This window comes from Staurois parvus, unplaced genomic scaffold (genome assembly GCF_062004578.1).
Source record: "Staurois parvus isolate SC_StPar_1 unplaced genomic scaffold, SC_StPar_1.0 ptg000388l, whole genome shotgun sequence".
Taxonomy (NCBI): Eukaryota; Metazoa; Chordata; class Amphibia; order Anura; family Ranidae; genus Staurois; species Staurois parvus.
In genome coordinates this window covers 639097-664691 of record NW_028318184.1, presented here as the reverse complement: position 1 = coordinate 664691, position 25595 = coordinate 639097, and the positions used below count along the sequence as shown (strand labels likewise).

Below are 25595 nucleotides of genomic sequence, written 5' to 3'. Positions count from 1 at the left end.
GACTAGGATCAGAGAAACATATCTCGCTTTCATAGTAAAACATAGTGAAACAATGTCGCTTTCATAGTAAGATAGATTACCACTTGCTGCAAAAATAACATAAATAGTATCTAGTGTCTAAGGGGGAACTACCATGGAATGGGTATACAGGTTTCAATAATATTTAGTTTTAAATAACAAATCTTTTTTAAATGTAACTTTTTAGCTTCACTTTAATTGTATTTAAAGCCAAACATTTATTTTTTGCAGCATTAACATTCACTTTGTAAAAACTAACCCATGTGACTTACATCAATAGGACCTCAGACCTTCGTTTCTTCCATCCTTCTCATGACAATTCTGCCCAAGCAAGCTCCCCTCAAACTGTAAAAGCCCCATCATCCAAGTCAGGTTCACCAGATCACCAGATTGAGAGTCTGTGCTCATCATTTGCTTTTACACACTGCATTCTCATTGAAACTTTCTGGGTTAGGCAAGTTTACTGTTCCTTTGCATTGTCTCTTTTGTTCCCAAAAATTGGGCCATGATATGGCGAATGACCAACACAAGTGTAGGATTATCTTAGTGGGCTTCAGGAGGTTAAATACATTTATTTGCCACATGAAAGTGAAAGATCCTACTGGACATTATTTGCTTCTTACTGGCCTCCTTTAGGACAAAGAGGTCCTTATTGTTTCCACCTATGACCCTAACTCTTCTCAAATTCTATTTTACACTATTATTAACTATTGTTAAATATCTAAAAAGATACTGCTATAATATGGGGGAGTCTAACTTAACCTTTTACCCAAACATTGAAAATCAAAAGATTCTCCAACCCATTCTCAATCCTCAAGATCTTTCCGCACCTTATTTTCCCAATACTCTTTGGTGAACTGCTTGAGGAAGGTTAATTCTAATAAAACTGATCATACTTATTCGTTACACCCCCATTATTTATTCATGAGAATCAAGCATATCTTACTTCAGACCTCCTTCTTGCCCTTGTTAGCTCTCAAATACTTTCAGTTATCTGGTCTTTATCTCTATCTCTTCCCTGAGCATCAGGAAACATACTGGACCCTGAACAACTTACTACTGACAGATAACACAACTTGTTTCAATATACAGCAAACCTTACAAAACTATATAACTGCAGATCGTGACTCTGACTTGTCTTCTTTCACTCTTTGGGAGGTCCACAAACCAGTCATTAGAGCTATGCTTATCCAAATAGCCAATCATCTTAAGAAAGGAAAAGCAGTCACACTTGGATCACCACAAAGAAGAATTTCATACTTGAGCCAATTCCATTAAAATGTATCCAACCTCCTCGAATAAGTCCAAACTTGGAACCTGTTACTAAAAGGTCAGGTAGAAAAACACCTTAGAAGAACTGCCCACAGATATTACCTTTAGGATTCTTTTCTTGCAACTAGACCTAGAAATATTGACCTCTTTTACAAAACCTGTCAAGCTTAAAGGATCAGTTCACCTTTCATAACATGTTACACCCATATTCAAGTTGTAACGTGTAAACATGTTATGAATACACCAGCCCATGCTCTCTTGCTTTGACAGCTAGTGTGGGGGATCTTCTCTTCCCCACACTAGCTGTCAATTTTTTTTAAAACATGGCTGTATGAGGCTCTGCCTGCCCAGTCACGTCACTCTTCCCGGACCATAACCTTCTGATCGCTGGTGAAATGGTTTCCAGTTAACATGCTCAATATCTTCCAGCGTCATCTATCTAGGTTTAATATATAAAACAAATTCCTGGCTCACAAGTGAACCAACTATTGATTAAAGTGTTTGTGGCAGAACCGTTCTGCCTGGGCTTCCTCGTGCGGAGGGATGCGTCTCAGCCAATGGTTCCCTTTTCCTGCAAATCTTCCAGCGTTCTGCCAAGGCGGGTATTAGAGCTCAAAGACAATCCTTCCCTGATATCCCAAACCACGAGTCAGAACTTAGTGTAGGGTGAATGAATCAATCTTTATTGAACACAACTCAGTATATACAACTTCACCCCCACCCCCACCAGACAGTCTGGCACCGGGTTTTCCCCACCCACAACAAAACCCTACAACACAACAATACAGTATGAACTCTAGAGAAGTGAAAGACTACAAGTTCACATTACCCTAAACAAACAATGTAGAATGTCTGTCTAAAGACATACAGCTTTACCAAGGGGAGAACGGGAAGACCACTTAACAAGGGGAGAAAACTGAAACAGAAAGGGCAAAATGTTGTCACAAAGGGACGGTTCATCACAGTGTTACTGCATTCACTATATCCAGTAGTGGACCCTGCATTCACTATATCCAGTCTCCCACAGTACACAGAAAATGAAAATGCATTTATTTTAGTAAATATAAACTGCTAAATACATTTTCTCATCAGCAGTTAGAGCAGTTGTGTAATTTCTATCAGTGTCCAGCAAAACACTGGTTAAAACTTGTAGGAGGCATTTTCATTCTCCTCACACTGTCCCATTAGACTGCAGAACCATTGACCCTCTGTCTGGACAGTGCTGATTGGCCCTGTGCTGATCACATGCACTCTCCCAAGAAAAAAGAATCAACACTCTAGCAATACACACCAAACTGGGCATGTGCAGCTTGCCCCCAAGGTTCTGTTCTAGAAGGAGATGAGTTGAGGACAATGGAGGAAGGGAAGAATCAGAGAAGACAGGATTAAACATATTTTTCACACAATGCAGAGGATTAACCTCTTAAGTTCCACAGTGAGTATAACAAGCATGCTTTACTGCATATATAGAATGATTTTACTGTTGTGGGTTTAGTAACACTTTAACTTAGACCTCCACACCCTCTCTGATTCGCATTCAAAGAAGCATTTGAATAACCAGTTACTGCTTTAAAAATACAAATGGCTGTTTCTAACTAGGACCAGACAGTTTCTCAGCTTCTTATTGCAAGAAGTATACTTTGACTCTTCTTCTGTTAAATGCTATTAATGACATTAGACAAGAGGGTCACTTTTTTACAAGAAACTCTAATGGCATATATTTGTGTAATACTGCAGCCCAACGTGTACACTACCCATTGGTCTAATTTCAGACTGATCTCCCTTAGTAATTTAGATTTAAAAATCCTAGCTAAACGAATTGCCTTATGCCTGAATTCACTGATTGGAAGCTTACTGTGAAAAAAGAAAAAATTATTTTTCATTCAATTGCGTCAAATAATATTAGTAGAGTTACCTACTGACCAATTTGGCTAAGCATAGAATTATACCTGACATGTTGCTTTCCTTAGATATTTAGAAAGCCTTTCATTTCATCCTATGGCCGTATTTAATTTATACTCTAAGACAGTGGTGCATTCTTCCTCAATTGGATCACCTCCCTGAAAGCTTTTACGCGATACTTAGGTTTTAAATCCATTTCCTTTGCTATAATGAGATGATACAACAGAAGGATGTCCATTGTCCCTGCTACTTTTTGTCCTTGCTCTAGAGCCCTTAGCCCAAATGATACGAGACAATGGAAATATTACTGATTTGAAATTGGCTGGAACTGCACGCAAAATATGCTTGTTTCCAAATAACCCTATGTTCGTTGTCAGAAATCCTATCACCTATCTTGCTTATCTCTTAAGCCAGCGAGATGCATCGAATCTTGGCCTGTTCAGCAGGGACCGGATAAGATTCCATCCATCTATGGGCAGGCTGGTTGTACTGAAGTCAATCCATCAGTCGACTTCAGTACAACCTGCCTCCAGGATTTTTTACATGCGATTACTGTTGGCGGATATACCCACTAGCAGTAATTATTGTGTTCTACTGACAATGAAGGCACCCCACTGGCAGAACACAATAGCTTTGTGAAAGGGATTCAAACAATTTTCTTTCCTGCAATCCAATGTCCTGTTAATATGTATGCATTGGTTGCTCAGACTCTAGTCTACTCTATAAGGACATTATGAATGTTTGAACAGACGTTCAGACTGCATCATTTCCTGAAGATGATATTTCAGCATTCACTACCTGTAGACCACCTCGCAGAAGCGTTCACTTCCTTGTTGCATCACAGAAGGGGGTGTGATAGGGTGTGTTCACCACTCTGGACCACACCTCCCTCATTATAATACTACCTTCCTATACAATCTGATTGCACAATCTCCTTTAGATCTCTCACCAGCTATGCAGTACAAAGGTAAAAAAAGTGCAGCTCAACTAAATGCGTATAACTCACTATAAACGTGCAAAGAAAATTATATTAACAAAAAAAAAGCAAATGCATAAAACACAATTAGTGTTATTACTGATCATAAAACAAATAATAGAAAAAATGCATTAATTAAACAAAAATGTGGTGTGCTACCTCCTCATAATGTCCAGTCCAACATGTGTTGCATTATCATCCTGCAATATTCAACGCCATGCTGGATGATAACTCAACACATGTTGGATTGGACGTTTATTATCACATTATTTTGTTCGTTTTCTGGACTGTCACTGCATGTTTTCAAAGTCTATGGTTTTATTTATGAGGAGTTAGCACACCACATTTTTGTTTAATTAATTTATTTTTGAGTGTGAGTACACTAGAGCAGTGAATGCAGCAATCTCCTTCCCCCGGTATTATCATTGTGACATAGCAGCGCATAAACCTTTACCATCTGAACAGAAAAAATGCAGCGCAACTAATTGTGTATACCTTGCTATAAATGTGCAAAAACTTATAAAAATTTAAAAATGACAAACACATGTAAACTCATAAAACACAGTTAGTGATAAAACCGATGATATAACTCAATAAAGTGCAATAAATCCCTTTTAACATTTTTACTGAAACACAGTTGACTTACATATGTACATCTTTTCAGTCATCCATATGGTGACGGCACATTTCTTAGTTGCAAACAAATAGAACACAGCAGAGATTGGAGATAAATCCAGGAGGAGCCCATAACTCTTTTCCTGTCTACCTGGGAGATTCAGGTGTTCCTACCCACCAGCTCTTCCTATTATGTTCTTTTTAATATAAAGTAAACAGAAAAATTTATCAAGGAGAGTGGGTACCCCTAGTTGCCACAGCAGGTGAGAAGACCGGGAACCAAGGAACCTGCAGCCGACAACAGACTGGTAGGTAATCTTATTATGTATAATCTACCAAACATGGGGATATCAACTTTGGATCACCTCAACCTGTATGAAACAACTCCAATATTCCCCTCCATAAACTTGTGAACTATGAAAAACTATAGTCCCTGAGAAATATAACAAACTGTTGGGTAGTTTTATTCTTTATATACCAAGCATATACCAAACATGGAGATAGCCGCATCAACCTGTATGAAACAATTCCAATCCTACCCACCTCTCCATAAATGCTTGAACTATGAAAATCTCATTTACCAATCAGTTCTCCAGAAAGTATCAAAAAAACTTAAGTAGTTTACTCCAAACATGGAAATATCAACCTAAAGGAAACAACCCCCTGGCCATAAAATAAAGAAATATGAAAGACACTATTATGGCTACTGGCTTGAATAGCAGACTCCATAGTTATGGTATATTCTTGGCTCTGCTTTACCTTGTGAGACCAATTTGTAAAATATTGAGCAGCGCCTTATGGATTCCAGCCTGGAATTATGGAGTTCAGCCTATTATTTTGTACATTTCATTGTTTCACATTCCAGGCAAATGTTGGGCAAGGTTACTTACATTTTTCTTGCTGTTTTGTATCACTACACATTGGTGGGATATGAGAAATTGTAGCAAGGGTATTTTTTAGGGTAACAAAAATTAACGTTATGTATGAAATTGTCCAAAATTTCCAGAACAACCAGAACATTTCCAGAACAATAAGAAAATCACATTGTATATCAGTGTACAACATAACATTTCCATCCAGAGAGATTATGACATCTATTTATTTTCACCAAAGATTCACACCGTTTTCTAATAAATCTTGGGTGAAAATGTGTGAAACTTGTCTGAATCTTGCATGAATAAATTGATAAATAGACCCCTGTCCTTTGATTATTTTTACTCATTAGTACAACAATGATCCACTCCCCAAGTTCATCACACTAACTAGCCGTCTTTTATGAGAGCACTGAGTATGAATGTCCAGATGTTTCAGTTGAATCGTGAGTTGAGTAGAGATTGTAGACAGCTGAAACAAAACAAATATTCAAATGTTAGAGTTGACAATATATAATCAAGGAAGGTCAATCAAAATAGCTGTGTGAGAAGCTGCTCTTCTCAGCATTCTAGGCACATATTGGTTCTGGAGCACATAGGCCTTCAATAAAAGGGATTTCAGTGGAAGGTTGGCCTAGGAACCATCTGAGGCTTCCCACTAAGAATGGGCTAAATGTACCTGGGTTTGATTTGAGGTAGGTTCAGTGAACATCATTGAAGTTCGAGTGCCAGATTCAAACTATTGAACTATTGAAGCTAAAGGGCCAGGGTGGACATGACTATATTTAGTCACCGACATCACTGGGGTTGGTGGGCATTGTTCATTGTGATTGGAGTGCATCTGCATTGCTGGATAATGTAATTGACAGTAAATGTACAATTGGGGGATTGTTTTGCTTTTTCTTTTTTTTGTGTGTTCTTTTCAATGTATTTATATTTTTGCCTCAATGAGTAGGAGTGTGTATTACTTTCACATGGGAATATATCTGAAGGACTTTTATTGTTAAAAGGGACTTCCAGATTCTGGTAACCCCGATCCGCCTCTCCACGTAAAGACCATCACAACCACCATGGAAGGGTTGTTAAGAAGAGGCCCTTGTCCTGATCAACATGGGCATATGGCCTGGGATTCCCCAGCTGACAATTCACTGGTGTGGGCGAGTCATCCACCGACTGCTGGTTTACTAACGGCCAGCTTGAGGGGAAGCTGTCACATTTAGCATTATTGCCCTTCCTTTGCTCTATATCCCACCTATGTGGTCTGATTCATGACAAATTTTCTTTAAGAATAACTCAACCCAACAAAAATGTAATATATTGCACGTTACCAGTCCTTTTTTAGGATGAAAACATTTTCAAGTACAGAAAATGCAGTTTCTTGTCACTTCCTGTGAGCTGTACAGGAAGGAAAATAATCTTGGCCTTCTTTTGTAAACTGCTAATCCTGTGATTTCCTATGTAATGGAGATAAACAAAGGCAGATATGTTTGAAGTTAAACCTGGGTGACAGTCATGGCTCCCTTCATAGATACAGTGGAGGAGTGAGCATAGCCACCCAATGACAGGAAGTGTGTTATTCACAGAATTACTAGGTGAACATAAAGAAAAAAATATTGAAAAAAGAAAACAAATGCAGGCACCAAACCTAAGGACTGGAAAGCTACAATATATTATATTTTTGTTTTTTTTAGTTTAAGTATGCTTTAAGGGCAGTGTTTCCATTAACCTCTATTTACTGTCATAAATACTTTATATAAATGTAAAATATTTATTAAAAATAATAAAAAAGGTTATCATACTTACCTATCGCCTTTTTGTTCTGTTTCCCTAGTCTTTTCAATCTGCCTTTCTGCTGGTTGGAAACCTGTGCTGCCTTTTTATAAAAATGTATCGGTGGCTGGCTAATCTGCCAGCCCAGGGATGATGTTTTCACCCCTATCTTCCCAGGTTTCATGGAATCTTGTTAGAGATTTACTTTTTTTTTGGGGGGGGGGCCTATGATGTGTGACATCAAGTGGTTAAACACTTGCCCTCCTGAGGATTTACCCCCCTTAATGACCAGGCCTCTTTTTGCTACTCGGCGCTGTACTAATTCAACTGATAATTGCGCGGTCATGCAATGCTGCACCCAAACGAAATTTACGACCTCTTTTTCACACAAACAGAGCTTTCTTTCTGTGGTATTTGATCACCTGTGTGCTTTTTATTTTTCACGCTATAAACAAAAAAAGACCAAAAATTTTGAAGAAAAACGATATTTTTTACTTTTAGCTATAAAAAATATATAGTAAACTCAAAGTTAGTTATAAATTTAGGCCAAAATGTATTCTGCTACATGTTTTTGGTAAAAGAAACCCCAATAAGTGTATATTGATTGCTTTGTGTGGAAGTTATAGCGTCTACAAACTATGGTATAGATTCTGCAATTTACGCCATTTTTTTGCTATACAGCGCTGCGCTAGTTTAACGGACAATTGCGCGGTCATGCAATATGGTACATAAATGAAATTTACATCCTTTTTCCCACAAATTGAGCTTTCTTTCGGTGGTATTTGATTGCCTGTGCGTTTTTTATTTTTGCGCTATAAAAAAAAAGACTGACAATTTTGAGGAAAAAAAACAATATTTTGGACTTTTTGCTATAAAACATGTCCAATAAAAAAAAATGTAAAAATCAAATTTATTCATAAATTTCTGCCAAAATGCATTCTGCGACATGTCTTTGCTAAAAAAAACCCCAATACGTGTAAATTAATTGGTTTATGTGAAAGTTATAGCGTTTACAAATGGTGGGAAAGATACTGGGATTTTTTATTTTTTTTTATACTAATAATGGCGGCGATCTGCGACTTATGGCGGCGATCAGCGTCTTATGGTGGAACTGCGACGGACATTCTGACACTGGGGGGGAACTGACTTGGGGTCACTGACATCCCCAGTGACACCAATACAGTGATCAGTGCAAAAAAAACACTGTACTAATGGCATTGGGGAGGAAGGGGTTAAGTTTATTATTCAGTGAAAGGGTTAACTGTGTGAGGGGAGTGTTTTACTAGGGGGCGGGGGTGTGTACTGCAGGGGGGGGGTGGGCTGACAGCTGAGAGAGAGATAAACTCTTCTCTCTGGCTCAGCGTGTCAGGAGCTGTCAGAGAACTGACAGAAAGCACAGCTACTGCAGCCCTGCTCTCTGTCAGTGATTTCCGCTAATCGCCGGGACACAGCCGGTAACGACCGGCTGTGACCCGGCATCTGACATCCGCGGCCGTGATCGGCAGGACAGGTAGGGCGGTGGCGCGCTCGCGCGCGCCCCCTACCTGTTTTGAAAACACACATTTTAAAATGTGGTTTTGCCCAGCCGTGCTGCCGTGCCAATGTATTTCTACAGTGGCTGGGTGGCATGTGGTTAAATAGTGCTTTTGGTTTGTGGGCCTCAGATACAGTGTAGTGTCGCTTTAAGTTCAAAGGATATGGAGATAAATTTAAGAATGAAAAGAAAATGTGAAATAAGGTGAAATTTGGCAGTAATTCTGTACATTTTGCCATACCCACCTCTTCTGCCAAAAAATCCTTTCTTGAAGGGGGTTTTCTTTTTCGTTGGCTTTGAGGTTCCTGATGAATCTGTAGATGTTGTCTGTGAAGGCAAAACAAACAATTTATCAGAAACCTAAATACGATTCTGAAGACTTAGAGTTCATGTACACTGCAGCTGATAAACTCACGTTTAGGAGCTGTTTTGTGTTTTTTTCAGCAGCCCCTGAACTCTCCCTAATGTTTTATTATGTGTCCATGTACACATCATCGTTTACAGTCGTTCACAGGCATTTGAGTTTACAGTTGTTTTTTAGAATGCAGAAAACCTGCGTTCAGTAGTCGATTTTATCAGCATTTCAAACGCTAAATGCTTGTAAATGCGGCAAATCGTGTTTATAAGATTTTGGGTCTGAAATTTTATTTTAACTCTTCCAGTTCCCGATGCTGTCCAGAGCATCATGAACAATGCATGCAAAGCGTTTTCAAGGATGGCCAAATCACTGAAAACATGATGTTCCTACCAAGCTTGTCACACATTGTAAGGACCAAGTCACACCTCAGACCTCTCCCAACCTTGGAAACAAAAGAAATGTTAATGAGCAACTCACACCTAATTATCTCAACAGCTACTGCTGTCTCTGCTTCTACTCTGTGTATTTCTCTGAAACAGTCTGAAATAGTTAATAATTTACCACTTTTGTGCATTCTGGGCTTTTGGGAGGTACTTCTGTGCTTATCTTTAAAAAACACTTCTAAACGCAAACGCGCATAAAAGCGTTATGCAAACGTGGCTAAACAGACATTTGTTACCCTACGTTTTCCAGCAGCCAGCTTCCATCGTTCAGAAGTGTCCCGTGTACATGAGGCCTAAAACTTGTACTCTGGGATAAACCAATATTAAGAAGAATTTACTTCTGTGAATGGCAATCAATCAATTTTTACCTTTCATCTTCATAGCTTAAAGTGTTATTAAACCCAAGCCCTGCATTCACTATATCTGGTCTCCCACAGTACACAGAATATGGAAGTGCAATTATTTTAGTAAATATAAACTGCTAAATAATTTTTCTCATCAGCAGCTAGGGCAGTCTTGAGACTTCAGCTGAGCACTGGTTAAAGCTTGTAGGAGGAGTTTTCTCTAGGAAGATGGAAATCTCCTGACCTCTGTCTGGACATTGCTGATCACATGCACTCTCCCAAGAAAAAAAAAAAACTCTAGCAATACACACTAAAACGAGCATGTGCAGAAGGACTAGGGTTCAGTATGTCTTATCAGCATAGACATTTGAACAAGAGGAGGGGCAGAGAAGAAAAGATCAAACATCCCTTTTCACAATGCAGAGGGTTAACCCTTTAGGTTCCACAGTGAGTATAACAAGAATGCTTTACTGCATACACAGACTGTACTTTTGTGTGTTTACTAACACTTTACCTCAGCAAGCTGAAATTAGAAGTTGATCTGTTTCTTTCTTTTTTTATTATTTGTTTATTACATTTTTCTGGTACAAAGAAGAACATCTAATACATAAAAAATAGGACAGAAATCAAATCACGAGTACATCACCAATACATACAGTAAGTTTCCTTTGCAACACCGAAGCTGATCTGTTTCTATGCACAACTGCTCCAGATTCTGACTGCTCCTGTTTTTCTAAATTACCTCTATTGTCTAAATACAAAGGACCTGTGTATTCTTATGTGAATCTGTTGTGCTTTACATATTTCTTCCAGATCTGTGCAGTAATCTAGTGTGAAACATTGCCTCTGTGCAGGAACTTCCTGTAGTAAGGACTGGTCACTGCTGCTCTCTCTCTATGTGCAGGGTGACTGGTCTTGTATCTGCCCCCTCCTGTAGTTTTCTGCAGGCAACTTGTAGTGGGTGGAGTTGCTGGGCCCCTCCCACAGGTCTGCTCTCAGCACAGACTTTATGCTGTACAGTGATGACGCCATTGTTACTTTTATAAGGAAATAACTGAGTTTGCCAGGGTATTTGGTACACACAGAGTGGTTATTAAGGTGTATATTTAAATAAAACTTTTTTGTGACCGTTAATGTATCTACAGTATATGTCATGACTAAGAACAAGAGTTTTTTGCCCACAACTCTCATTTAGATTTAGGACAGGTGTATGCTGATTGGCAGCTGGGGAGAGGTAACGCAGTTCCAAATATGGCTTGGTACTAGAGTTACCAGGGAACAGCATTATTAAAACTAACAAAAAATGTTCCTTTTGTAGATTAAACAGGAGATAAGATGTGTGAAAAAGAGCCAATTGTAAAATGTAAAAAGAAAAAAACCAAGGCAAAAAAGCAGACAGACCTAATGGTATGCGCTTAAACATTTAGTGCAAACAATACAAATATATCATGGTGACTGAAAAACTCGAACTATGACTTGGCAGGGGGGCATGTTAGACCTTTGTAGAGAGTCCGCTGCTTCCAAACAGAGGTCTAAGCATGCTGGCAGGGGACAAGCTTTTCTATTCAGGATGTAGCTAATTTTTAAGAAAACAAACTGTACGACTTTGCATTCCTTTTGTTTTGGTGCACCTGGAATGTGTTTAACTGACTTAAACTGAAAGTTCAATTGAGCATTACAATATCTAACAGGGTCACTTTAAAGAATGGGATTCCCTGGTTGTCACCAGAACTAGTGTCCCCAATTGAAAATTTCCCTTTATTCCTGTTCTGGGGACAATCCAAAGTTTGTGGTTCTCTTTCAATTTCATGCTCAGGGATAATGGTAAGCACGACAAATAGAGAAGGGGAATCTTCCTAAATGGGTCACAGACAGCAAAAAAAGAAATGGTCAGGTGCTCTAATCCCTCTCCACTCTAGCTATAAAAAAATTGCCTTTAGTTATACTTTAATGTTCAGACCCAATGTGTATTATGGGATACACTCACCTGCCCCTTGGACCGGAGTGTTCTGAAGTAGGAGGAAGTTATGCTGCTTCTCACCGCCTTCCGTACCTAAGAACAAACATAGAATAGTTATACATCCAGAGCAGTAAAGATCTAACCTGAATCATTAATGATCTGTTCAGAGATGGAGGAACTATAAAAATCTACAACGCTGGACAATTATACTGGATTTATACCTTGGAATTCATAAAGTCTGGCACTGACAGATTTTGCAAAAACGTCTCTCAGTGGTTGTAAAACTGATGCAGACTGTATATACTTGTCTAGAACTTGTACTTCAATTTGGGGAATGTTGCACCATTTTTAAAATGCAAAATACACTTTTGCAAAATCTGTTTGCGCCAGTTTCTCTCTATATGCCAAAAGAAAGTTGGTCATAATTAGCTCCAACATACAAACTGTATGTATTTTATTTTGAATTTGGTGCTTTCAGTGCATTCAATGCATCACAATGCAAAGTGACACTTTTTAGAACTACCTGAATTTGGTGCACAAGTTGCAGTCAGAATAAAACATTTTGGAGATGCTTCATGAATTTTGCGCTTTATGTTAATATGAGGGATTAAAATGGTGTTGTCAGAGGATCAGCTGCAGAAGAAATGGCACATCTGCCATCCCTCGGTATACCCATGCTAATGTGCGCAGAAATGTGCGCAACCATAGGGTACAGGTGCACACAATCGCGCACTCAGATGCACCATGGTGCACACGAAGCTTGATAGTTGCTGGCACCCACTGGCCTATTTAAATTAAAGTCAGCACTCTGGTGCACAAATCACTAGATGATCGTCATCCCCCTGTTCCCGTGTGCTCCTTTGTTGTTTACTAATGGATTTCCATTAATGACTCGGATTGCCCCTGCACTTGTCTTTGACTTTTATCTTGGCTCTGACCCCTGCATGTCTTATGGATTCTTCTACTGCCTGCCTCTTGTGTATAACCCAGCTTGCACTAATGCTGCCTGATTACCCATGTATGATCTGGCTTATCCCTCTGACCTCACTCCTGCATCATCCTCAGTGTTTGACCCTCGGCCTGCTTCTGAACTTGCTCATGCTCCTGATTGATCACCTGTGCATGATCTCTAGCCTGGCTCCTACCTTGCCACCTGCCTTCCGCTTAGTCCTGCCTGCTACGTCTGGAGAACATCTGTCCGCTACCAAGTTCTGCCTGCTATGTCTGGAGAACTTCAGCTCTGCAGCCACTTCTGTTGATTCTGCCATTACCAGGTGAACATCATCTCAACCCAATGGCAATTTGTACTTCTCTGGGCCGAGTACCTCCTGTTCCTACCTTCTGGTGTGTCCCGCACTTAGCCGCAAGGGGAGCCCTCTCAGCACTCTGGCCTCTGACCAGGTATGTGACAGTATCATCCAGCCAGTATGTCTGAAGCTGATAGAGGTGCTTCCCCATTTGAGGCTCTGTGCCAGCAAGTCGCTGCCGTCACCCAGGCAGTGAAAAATTTAGAAGAAGGGTACTTTCAGCTGGAAGGTCACATACAGAATCTTGTGGTATTCACCTCTCTCACAGACCAGAACCCATCGCTCCCGGTCTCTGCTCAAGCTACCTCAGCACAAGAATGCTCTATAGCTGCTCCTACTGCGGTAGTTCCTCCTCCTGAACCTAGGGTACCCACTCCAGAATGCTTCTCCAGTGACTGAAGAAAGTTCAGGGCCTTCAAGAATGCCTGTCAACTATATCTCGCGCTCCAGCCAAGGACTTTCTCTGTAGAGACTGTAAAGGTGGGGTTCATCATCTCCCTCCTTTCTGATGAGCCACAATGCTGGGTCCACCACCTGCTAGAACAAGGGTCCTGTTCTCAACTCAGTCTCTGCATTTTTTTAAGCAATAGCACAACTTTACGATGACCCGCAACGTGTGAAACTACCCTCCATTCTCTACAGCAAGGTTGTTGCCCAGTGGAAGACTATATGGTTGATTTTCACAAATGGTCCTCTGATCGTGTAAACCCACTTTGTAAAATGAATATCTCCTAAGCGTGCACCATTTAAGAGATATTCAGGGTTTTTTGTAGTTGGCATACCCGTGCTGTTCCTTCAGAGCAGTGTGCCGTGGCCCGTGTCTCCCGTAAACATACACAGGAATGACGTCATCGTGGCTCAGCCAGTCAGATGGCCAGAGTTTGCAAAGCCGCAAGGAAGACAAGGTGAAGATGGAAGCCTTTACAGCGGTGACACCGCTGAAGGGGTTTGTATTAACCACTTGCCCTGCTGAGGATTTACCCCCCTTCCTGACCAGGCTATTTTATGCATTACGGTGCTGTGTTACTTTAACTGACAATTACGTGGTCATGCAATGCTGCACCCAAATTAAATTTACGTACTTTTTTTCGCACTAATTGAACTTTATTTCGGTGGTATTTGATTGCCTGTGTGTTTTTTATTTTTTGCGCTATAAAAAAAAGACTATCAATTTTGAGAAAAAAAAACAATATTTTGGACTTTTTGCTATTAATCATGTCCAGTAAAAAAAAAAAATAAAATAAAATTTCGTCATAAATTTAGGCCAAAATGAATTCTGCGACATGTCTTAGCTAAAAAAAAATCCCAATATGTGTAAATTGATTGGTTTATGTGAAATTTATAGTTTTTACAAATGGCGATATAGATACTGGAATTTTAATTTTTTAATTTTTACTAGTAATGGCAACTATCAGCAACGTATAGCGGGACTGCGGGACTGCAGCGGGTATTCTGACACTGGGGGGAACTGACTCAGTGTCACTGACATCCCCAGTGACACCAATACAGTGATCAGTGCTAAAAAGAACAGCACTGACAGTGTATTAATGGCACTGGGCAGGAAAGGGTTAACATGGGGGGCGATCAAAGGGTTAACTATGTGCTTTGTCACTGTAAGCTCTGTGTGTGTGCTTCACTGTAAGCACACTGCTTTGCATGGCTGTGTTGTACACAGCCATGCAAAGCAGTGTGCACAGGCTGACAGGGAGGAGAACTGTTTTGTTTACACCACCGGCCGGGGACAGCCATGGCCGTGAATGGCGGCGCGAGTAGGGCGAGTGCACGTCTCATGCATGCCCTCTACCCGGAAATGCAGAACCAAGCATTTATATGTGATTCTGCGCACCCGTACTGCCCTGTAGCTGTAAATCTGCTATAGGGCAGTTGGGAAGCAGTTAACCCCTTGACGCCGATGTAACACAAATATGCGGCCTCACAGAACTGGGCTTTTTTCCGTGGGGCCACATATTTGTGTACCTGTCTTTGTGCTGGGACCGTGCCGCACTGCACACTCCCAGCACAACGACCGGGGTGTCACTGGGAGCCCCGGGTCCCATTCTAACGATCGGGAACCGGGACTCCCGATTCCACGTCACATGATCGCTGTGATAGCCCCTGATCAGTCACTGTACAGCCTGGCCCCCTTGTTTTTTTTTCTCTCTCTATGAATGGAGGAGAGAGATACATTGTATCTCTCTAACTTCTGGCACAGAGGGGAAAAAATGTTTGTTAAAAAAAAGATAAATAAATAAATATTAAAAATAAAATAAAAAATAAACAAAAAATTCCTAGATCAAGGTTTGATCTAGTTCAGTGCCAGGGTAGGTCAGGGTCAAAGGTCAGGATTTTTTTTTTTTAATTGGTGTTAGTGTCAGAATCCCTGTGTTTTAGGTAAACAAAAAACAAAATGCGCACTATTGTTTCTGGGCTGTACTATGGGTACAAACAGCAAATACAATACACATATATGGTATCACTGCAATGGCCAAGAGCTGGACAATTTATTTTGGGTTGTTCTTCGGTGTTCGGTTATGGTAGTAACAAGAAACACACAGCTAAATAAAAAATATATATTTTTTTTACTATTTTGTGGCAGTTTTCCTTTGATAATAAAAAAAATCATGCGATATCCATTACCAGTTACCACCAAATGAAAGCCCAATTTGTTCTGAAAAAAACAAGGTATAATTCACCTGGATGTACAAAGCAGTTGCGATGATATGTACGGTTTTACTAACACATGTCAACGTTGAAAAATTGTGCTTAGGCATTAAGATTTGTTTTACCCTTAGGTGTGAAGGGGTTAAGGTAACTTTCACATAATGTGCTAGTATGCGATGCATACTAGCACATTATGCCATTGCCTTGCAGGGAGTGTTTTTTGTTTTGTTTTGTTGCAGTTTACTATCACTTTTACACCAGAATAGTAGTTTTAACAAATTCCCCTTCATAGTGTATTTAAATCCCAAAGCAAAAATGAGTTTTGTTTTTTTCGGGTTAAGAACATTTTCAGCAGGTATGTTGATCTTGCCAGGAATGCAGTACCATCATCACTTACTGTGAGCTGGACAGAGAGCAAAACAATGTTATCTTTTTTATGTAAACTAATAATTCCATCATCTCCCAGGTAATGGAGATGAAGAGAGAACAACATATTTCCAGCCTGGTAGGCAACATGGCTCTTTTCATAGAAAGAATTAAAGTACTAATTATTATTATTATTATTATAATACAGGATTTATATAGCGCCAACAGTTTGCTCAGCGCTTTACAATATAACGGGAGACAATACAGCAACAATACAGTTCAATACAAGAGGGATAGGAGGGCCCTGCATCTTGGAGCTTACAATCTAGGAGGAAGGGGCTAGTGGTACAAAAGGTAGTAACTGTGGGGGATGGACTGGTTGGAAGAGTAGAAGATTCCAGTATTAGCTGATGGCAGGATAGGCTTCCCTGAAGAGATAGGTTTTCAGAGATCGCCTAAAAGTGAGCAGATTAGGCGATAGTCTGATAAATTGGGGTAGAGAGTTCCAGAGGATGGGGGAAGCTCTGGAGAAGCCCTGGAGACGAGCATGGGAGGAGGAGACAAGGGGGTTAGAGAGTAGGAGGTCTTGTGAGGAGAGATTTAAATTTAGTTTGAGGAAGTGGAGTGACATCCATGCCAATACGTCACTTAGTAGGATAGTAATGTGAGAGGAGACTGAAGGGGTGAGGTGAGGGGTAATGGTACAAACGTCTAAACAGATACTAAATCCAGTTACTATGTGATGCACAAGTCTCACAAATGAAACAAAAAAACCTCCTTTACCTTCCCTGATGAAGCCAAAACCTCCTTCATTTCTGTCTTGTATGCTTCACTTCCCAGACACTGCAGCTCACAGTAGGAGCAGGACTGGTTGCTGTTTCACAAGCTAAGACTTATCAATAATAGTTGACAATGCTGAGTTATGCCCCCTGCAACATCTTCTCCTTCCAACTGTAGTGCAAGCAGGCACAGCCTACATGGGAGTGGCAACTTTGCTCTGAATTCAGGAGCAGTGCTGCATTGTTGCCACACCATCACAGAAAGATAGATTAGTTGTACTGCAATAGCAGGGTCAATAGGTATGTGTGTTTTGAAGGGGGACCAAGGAGAAAACTAACAGGATTGATAGACGTATAGATAAAGGTTAAGTTCACCTTAAAAAAAAATAAATGCATATTTTTTATTGCAGGTAAAAAAAAATGTGAATTTATTTATTTATTTATTTTTAAGTAGCCTGCAGAGCATTGCATCCGTGATAAACAGATTGCGGGTGCAATCTCAGGCTCCTACAGATACTCAGTATAATTGTCTTTTCGTACCTGGTATGTGCAGGCAGTTACATGAGGACCTGAATATCAATGAACTACCAGCACCCTCACAACTCATTGAGAACTACAAGCCAAAAGCTGCAATGGCTGACAGTACTTGTAGGTGTTCATTCACAGGAAAATGATGCAAATTGTGACAGTGGGTGTGGGGAGAAGATCCACTCAATGGGGAATTGGGTGCCTGTGGGGACTGGACTGGAGCACAGTAACATATTACATGTTATACCGTATATATGGGTATAACATGTAACATGTTACAAAAGGTGAACCTATCCTTTAAGTATATTATATATTGTTTTATGGGGCCATAGGTCTAATTTAGGTGACTGTAGCCACCCTACCACATGAAGTACTGTACATAGCTTCCTAAATACATCACAGTGTCCTGCATCAGTACTCCTCTTAAGAGCCCTCAGCCCTGATGCAAGGAGTGGGCTGACTCTTGGTAAAAGTAATGCAAATGTGAAAATGTCTTGATGGGTGGCTGTCACTTTGGAGGTGTAGGTGTTTTTAAACGGGAACATCAGGCCTCTTTCATTTGGCTGTCAATAATTATGGCACATGTGCAGATGTGCGTAAGGGCCCTGCCCGGCCTTCTAATTCTGGCAAATGCAGACTGCTCAAGGTAAGGCCCACATATCATCTTGAGCCTCTGTAAAGTTCAAAGATTAAAAGGAGTGCAACAGTCAAACTGGGGAAGAAAGAGCTAGATGATGCTAGAGGTGGACTATATTTTATTTATTGCAGCTTCGAATGCAAACTATGGGATTCTCACAGTATACAGTGAAATACAGGGAAAGACTCAGGGAAGGCTGAAGTTCAGCTTGATATTTTGTTTTTGGGTCCAAACACACTTTAGCTCAGTTGCTACTGGGAAGCACAAAACACATTACACCTAGAGTATCATGTGGGGGAGGAGAGGAATCACCCCATAACCCCCATGATACTACAAGCAAGATTATTTATCTCTTTTAGACAAGGACGGCCACTGTGTGGAGTATGCTGTTGCTGTACTACCAGTGAACTGCTGTGGGGTCCTCTGAGCCATGTTTTACTAGTTGATATGGTGCAAATACATTACAAATTACACTGGGACATTGGATGTGCATAGACTAGAGATGATTTTGGGAGGGAATGATGGCAAAATGAACTAGAACAAGATAATATTCTAATAAGTATTCATAGCTATAATTAGAATAATATAGGAGGTGTTCTGATCAAGAAAACTAATCTGTCTGGACTCCTTTGGGGTCAAGAAGGAACCCCCCCCCCATATGGCAATATTGGCAACAGTTGTCCAGAAAACTCTGTTTTGCCTTCTTAAAGGGTTAAACCTGATGGAAAAGAGTCTTTCTTCAACCTATGACACTATGCCTAAATTATTGTTTTTTTCTTCTAAGGTGTTGGCAAGGGAGGGGGGTGTCTGGTGGGCAGTTAAAATCAGCCAAATGCCCTGCTATTCATTTGACACATTACACTTGATGCTGATGGCAGGTCTTTTCAAGTAATTTATAATAAATTGCTTCTTACCTTTTGGTCCAGCAGCACAGTTGATATCAAAATGAACAAACCCTGGATTAAAAAAACAAAGAATATGTTCTGGGTTATTATATTCATGTATATGATTACTGCAAGCATATGTAACACACTGGATAGCAAAATGGCTTCATGCTGATATGTTCAGAATGGAATCTAAGGGGCTTTAGTTGCTTTGGATTGGGTGAAGTGGTAAGCTGGCCATACACAGTAAGATTTTTGTTCAAGTGTTCATATGGAAATACAGTCATTTATCAGATCATTCTCTCATAAAGTCAACTAATTTTGATAAAGAAACCTTCAAATTACATCTAGACCTGCCACTTGCATGGAGTTACAGACATATTAAACTGGTTTCTCTATGATAGGTATGATTTTCCAGAATGAAAACCAAATTCAAAGTTTGAATTTTGTTCATTTTAATTTTCTCATTACTACAGTCAAAAAGGAACATCAATTTGACCCCACTAACTATGAGAAATTGGACATTACGAAAACAAATATTTTTGAACTAAATTCTACTGGTGCATGGCCAGCCATGTACTTTCAAACAAAGCTTATTTACCCTGTTGCTCCTCAGCGTCCAGTGAATAGTTGTGAGAGCTATCAGCCTCTCATTGTTTTCAAATGGTCAGTGTAGAATTATCTATTACATTCATCATCACTGTGAATGATCCCAATACCTTGGTGGTCATTATAGATACCTTTGTTATGCTGTGAAAGATCAAAGCAAATGTCCCTGAGACATTGGTGACCAGTGTGGAATCCCTTTGGTACATTTTTGGTCAGAGTAAATGCCCTGTTACATAGGTGTGAAGAGCAAATGCCCCGTTACCTTGGTGGTCAGCGTAAAATCCCCCAGTTACATTGATAGCTAGTGCAAGTGCCTATGTTACATTGTCAGCCATTGTGGAATTCCGTGTTATCTAGGCAGTCAGTGCAAATATCCCATTGTATTGGGAGTCAGGGTAAAGTTGGTATGCAGCAGATGTGGATGCACAACCCTGAATGCATACTGTCTGCATTCAGGGCCATGCCCCCACACGGATGTTAGATTGGGAGCAGTGTCTGTGTTTGTGCAGCGGCATTCCAATTCTCCATTCTAACAACCATGATTCGGCTAGCTTTACATGTATGTAGGGTGGCAATGTGTGTATAATCATGCGCATTCCCAACCCGCTGGCACAACATGCTGCTCTTTTGTAGATACACTGGGGTGCCATGAATTCTTAATAGCACCCCCATGCACTGGAAAAAGCAGCACGTTCCATGTGCCTGCAGTTTTAACAAAGGGTCAGGGACCTTTTTACCCGTGTTTCCTGTAGGTACAGCAGTCCATTCAAATGAATGGTCTGCTGTGCCTGTGCAAATGTGCCTGCATAGATCCGCAGAGATGTGTACCCACACTTCATTCCACCAGACCCATAAAGCTGTGAGCCAGGGATTCCCTCAACATGGAGGAGGGGTAGCTTGCGAGGGGGAAACCCCTAGCAAGGAACCTTGTCCCCATATTAAAGCGGAACTTTACCCATACAAAATAATGTTCTTTAGCATTAAACATACAGCACGTTCCAAATAATAATAACTATGCTACCAAAATTAATCTGTGCTGTAAATTGTCTCCAGTATTGTTCCTGTTGCTGGAGACTGCCATTTTGCTGAAGCCCAGAGCCCCTGAGCAGCAGTAAATCTTTAAGGTGTCAGCAGATCGGCCTCTAGATTTAAGCACAGTGCCAAAAAACAGAGAGCAACTGAGCATGTGCAGAGCAGGGTGAGACAGTGTATTACTAGATTTTAAACAGTGTAAGCACTTATTTTTAATGTTTTACATAGCTATACCTGCAAAAATGTCCAGCCTGACGTGATCTAGCAGGAGTTAATGTTCTGACTAAAATTCTGCTTTAATGAGGACAAGGGCCTGCTCCCCACAACACTGGACCAGTGGTTATGGAGACCCACTTATCAGAATCTGGACACCCCCTATAACAATAAGGGGTTCCCCAGATACCAGTCCTTTCATGTAAAGGAGTAAAGAGTACTTAGTACCCCGATCATTCACGAAAAAAAAACAAACAAAGGAATAAACACAGGGACACTTTTTGACAAGTCTTTTAATAAAAAAAAAACCTCCCACAATGTAAAGCCATTTCAGTTTCAATGAGCAACACCTGACACCTGGCTTACTCACGCTAAAGGACATCTCCTGGGGCACGCCACCCACTTATAGCGGTATGGCCCCAATTATGCGTGAATCGGTGGCAGGAGCAGATTTTGTCAGCAGTTGACGGGATTTGTTTTCTTTAATAATCTAGTTAATAATCTTGATTGATGTGGTTGTGCATCACTAGATGATGTGATTGACAACAGATTTCCTTTTGGGACTTTTGGACATGTCAAAAGTATCAGTGTGTTTACTATTTACTTAGTGAATAAGTAGGAGTACTACTTACCCCTTACTCATTCACATATGGGTCTGGTGCATGGAGGTCCCCTTATTGTTAAGTGTGACACCCAGATTTTAATAACCCCCTGCTCACAGACCCCCTCACAATCACCAGGCCAGTGTTGTGAGGAAGAGGTCTTTGTCCTCATCAACATTTCAAAGGGGAACCCATGTCATTTTTTTCATTGTGATTTTTCTTTGCTTCTGTGTATCCTCCAGTAATGTTATTTGAAGGAATGTTTTACATTTTTTATGCTTTGCTTTAAGAATTATAAAAATCCCCTCCCCCCAACATCATTTTTAAATATTTTTTTCTGTTTTTTTTAAATGTTTCGCAGGGCAGTGCCTAGCTCCCCATGCCATTTTGTTGGCAATTGATTGCCTATTATCCTAGAAAATTGTCATAACTTTCTTTCTTTTCACATTTGGCCCCAATTGACTTCAATAGGGTTTGGATTTGGCAACCAAACTTTTGTAATGTTCACCAAACCCACCTCAAACTGAACCCATGTATATTGGTCCCATCCCTACTGCTAGGGTTGCCTATTAGACAGGGAAGCATGCATTGTCAATTGAGTGTTGATGATGCCTGCCATGAAGTATGCAATAAATTGTTATCGGTGCATTATGCTAGGTTTACACTATTGTGAGTGGTGTGGCTCATGTTTGCATGGGCACAGCATCCCATTCATTTGAATGGGCTGCTGTACCTGCCTGAAACGTAGGGCAAAAGTCCATGACCCTTTTTTGAAAATGCAGCTGCAGGGAACCACATGGTACTTTGGAACAATATGGTTTCATGCACAAAATATTGCACCTTGTTTGGGTGCATGGGGGTACCATTAAGAATTCATTGCAGTTGACAATGAGCAGCTCCTTTTGGCTGACAATGCCTGCGGGATTAGGAACACATGCAAATTACATGCATTTCCGCACCCACAATAGCGTGGACCTAGCCTTAAAGCCTATGTATCATCCTCCCTATTAATCTCTGCAACCCCTATAAGTGCCTACTTTAAATGCTGCTACATTACCTGTTTTGTGTGGAACAGCAAGGCTCTTTTTTTGAATGCAGTGCTGATACCACCTTCATATATATATATATATATATATATATATATATATATATATATATATATATATATATATACACAGTATATATATATTGCAGCTACAAATGTTAGAAGAATTGTTTGTGATACAAAGAAAAGCCCACAGGTAACCTCAAGATAAACACAGGCTGCTCTGGAAAAAGACAGTGTGGTTGTTTCAAAGAGCACAATATGATGATACTTCAACAAAAATGAGCAACATGGTAAAGTTGTCATAAAGAAGCCTTGCTGCGCAAATGCCACAAAAAATCCTGGTTACAATATGCCCAACAACACCTTGACATATCTCACAGCTTCTGGCACACTGTAATCTGGAGTGCCAAAACCAAAATAGAGATTTATGGTCACAGCCATCAGAGCTATGGTTTGAGAGGGGTCAACAAGGCCTGTAGTGACAAGAATACCATCCTTACTGTGAAGCATGATGGAGGTTCAATGATGTTTTGGGGATGTGTGACCAAGATAAATGCAACATGTTATCAGAAAATACTCACAGGCAATTTGCATTCTTCTGTATGAAGGCTGCACATGGAACGCTCTTGGACTTTCCAGCAACAATAACCCTAAGCACAAGGTCAAGTTGACCCTCCAGTGGTTACAGCAGAGAAAGCTGAAGGTTCTGGAGTGGTCATCACAGTCTCCTGACCTTTATATCATCGAGCAACTTTGGGGAGATGTCAAATGCATGGTTCATGCAAGACGATCAAAGACTTTGCATGACTTGGAGGTATTTTGCCAAGACAAATGGGTAGCTATGCTAAAAAAAATATCACAGCACAGTCATAAGGTGATACCCAAAAAAGACTGCCGCTAGAACATTACCCAGTGCTTTTCACTACACCTTTCAACAATTATGCAATACATAAAATGTGACACAATCACATATATTAACATAACGTAATTATAATCAACAAAAAAAGTCTCATCAATCTGCTGTAATAGTAATCTTTTCTGTTCCTCCAAACTCTAGGTGATATATGCATCCATCCTGTAGGCATCCAATACCTTTTTTAATTGACCTCAATATGAATCAAGGTCTTAATGCACTTATTGCCCCACCATAGTCTTTTAGTTATCTGTGGCCATAGGGAATGATACTCCTGTTTTTCTCTGACACTCCACCAGCTCTACTCTACGTCAGGTAGGTATGCATATAAAATAAACCAAAAATAGTGCACTCTGTATGGAACTATTTTATAAAAACATTCCTCAAAAGATAAACTCACATAAACCAAGCACCCCATGTGCTATGTGAACAGCATTATAAAGACATAGGCAAAAATCTACCACCAATGTGCTGTAATGGTAATCTCTTCAGTTCCTCCAAACTCTAGGTGATTCATGCATCCACCCCATGTGCATCCAATATGCTCATCTTCTTTATTAAGGTCTCAAAGTGCTTATTGCCCCACCATGGGCTTTTAGGCATCTGTGGCCGTTGGAAATGAAAAGACCGAGGAGAGCAAGAGTTCCATTTCCCATGGCCAGAGATGTCTAAAAGCCTATGGTGGGGTAATAAGCACATTGCGACCTTGATTCATATTGAGGTCAAATAAAGAAGATGAGCGTTAAGTCCCGTGAAGCCTGAGATTGAGCTTTCAGTCACCTTTGCAGCAGTTGTTTTCTTATTCTGGGTCACAATCCTGCGCAACGTCCTTTTGTCTCTTTCGGTCAGTTGACAATGTCGACCATACTTATGCTGATCAGACGACGTTTTCCCAGAAACTGCGTATGCCGTCATAACCTTTGATACTTTACCTTGTGACACGGCAATTAAATTGGGACCTTCAGTCACAGAGGTACCACCTAAGTGGCACCAACAATTTGCCCTCTTTGAGGCTCAGCAAGCTCTGACATAACTCTGTATCACTAGCAGAGCACACAGTGAATGATGGCAATGAGGCTTCCCACCTGTTAGCTAGGTGTCTAATCTCACAGTGGAAGCAAAAGAATGTTGCATCACTCCCACTTTCAACGCGAAACATGTCCTCTCTTTCAAACCTGGAAATCATGTAGCTTAGCATTTCCATTTTTTTTAACACACATATATATATATATATATATATATATATATATTTGAAAAAATGGAAACGCTACATGATTTGTGTGTATATTATTATTATTATACAGTATTTATATAGCGCTAAAAGGTTTGCTCAGCGCTGTACATTTTATATATATATATATATATATATATATATACATACATACACACACACAGTATATATTAAATTAGCCTCATTTTTTCTTACACCTTTACCCAGTGCTTCACAACAATGTGTTCTCTAGTTTATGCATTACTTGTATTTACAGTTTACAGTGTATATTTATTATATATTAACATGGTAATAAACCCAAAAGCAAACATTTATTTTGTTGCAGCTTACCGATTCTTAGAAGTGGTAGATGCATTTGTTTACTTTTTAAGTCTTTCTTTCGTGTATTTTCACCTGGTGATCTAGCCAGTAAGTTTGGTGATCTAGCCAGTAATCACCCCTGTCAGTGATAAATGATTTGTCTCAACCCTCTAACTGCATATGTGGCAGGTAGTGGGTTGAGACAAACCATGTACAGTGAGGAAAAAAATTATTTGATCCCCTACCGATTTTGTATGTTTGCCCACTTACAAAGAAATGAAAGGTCTATAATTTTTGTCATAGGTGTATTTTAAATGATAGAGACAGAATATCAACCAAAAATCCAGAAAAAACACAATACAAATGTTATAAATTGAGTTGCAGTTCAGTGAGTAAAATAAGTATTTGATCCCCAAGCAAA

The 25595-nt window shown here is 40.0% G+C and overlaps 1 protein-coding gene across 1 annotated transcript in view; it reads right to left on the bottom strand.

Moving 5' to 3' along the window:
* Nucleotides 1-1952: 1952 nt before the first annotated feature.
* Nucleotides 1953-25595, bottom strand: part of LOC149455744 (adhesion G protein-coupled receptor F5-like) — a 180071-nt gene continuing 156428 nt past the window's right edge. Inside the window, exons 15-18 of the mRNA XM_089685892.1 lie at nt 19257-19298; nt 12092-12157; nt 9205-9286; nt 1953-6127 (exon numbers count right to left, since the gene is read on the bottom strand). Coding sequence (XP_089542018.1) covers nt 6057-6127; nt 9205-9286; nt 12092-12157; nt 19257-19298 — 261 coding nt within the window. The 3' untranslated portion in view covers nt 1953-6056. The remainder of the gene's footprint in view (nt 6128-9204; nt 9287-12091; nt 12158-19256; nt 19299-25595) is intronic.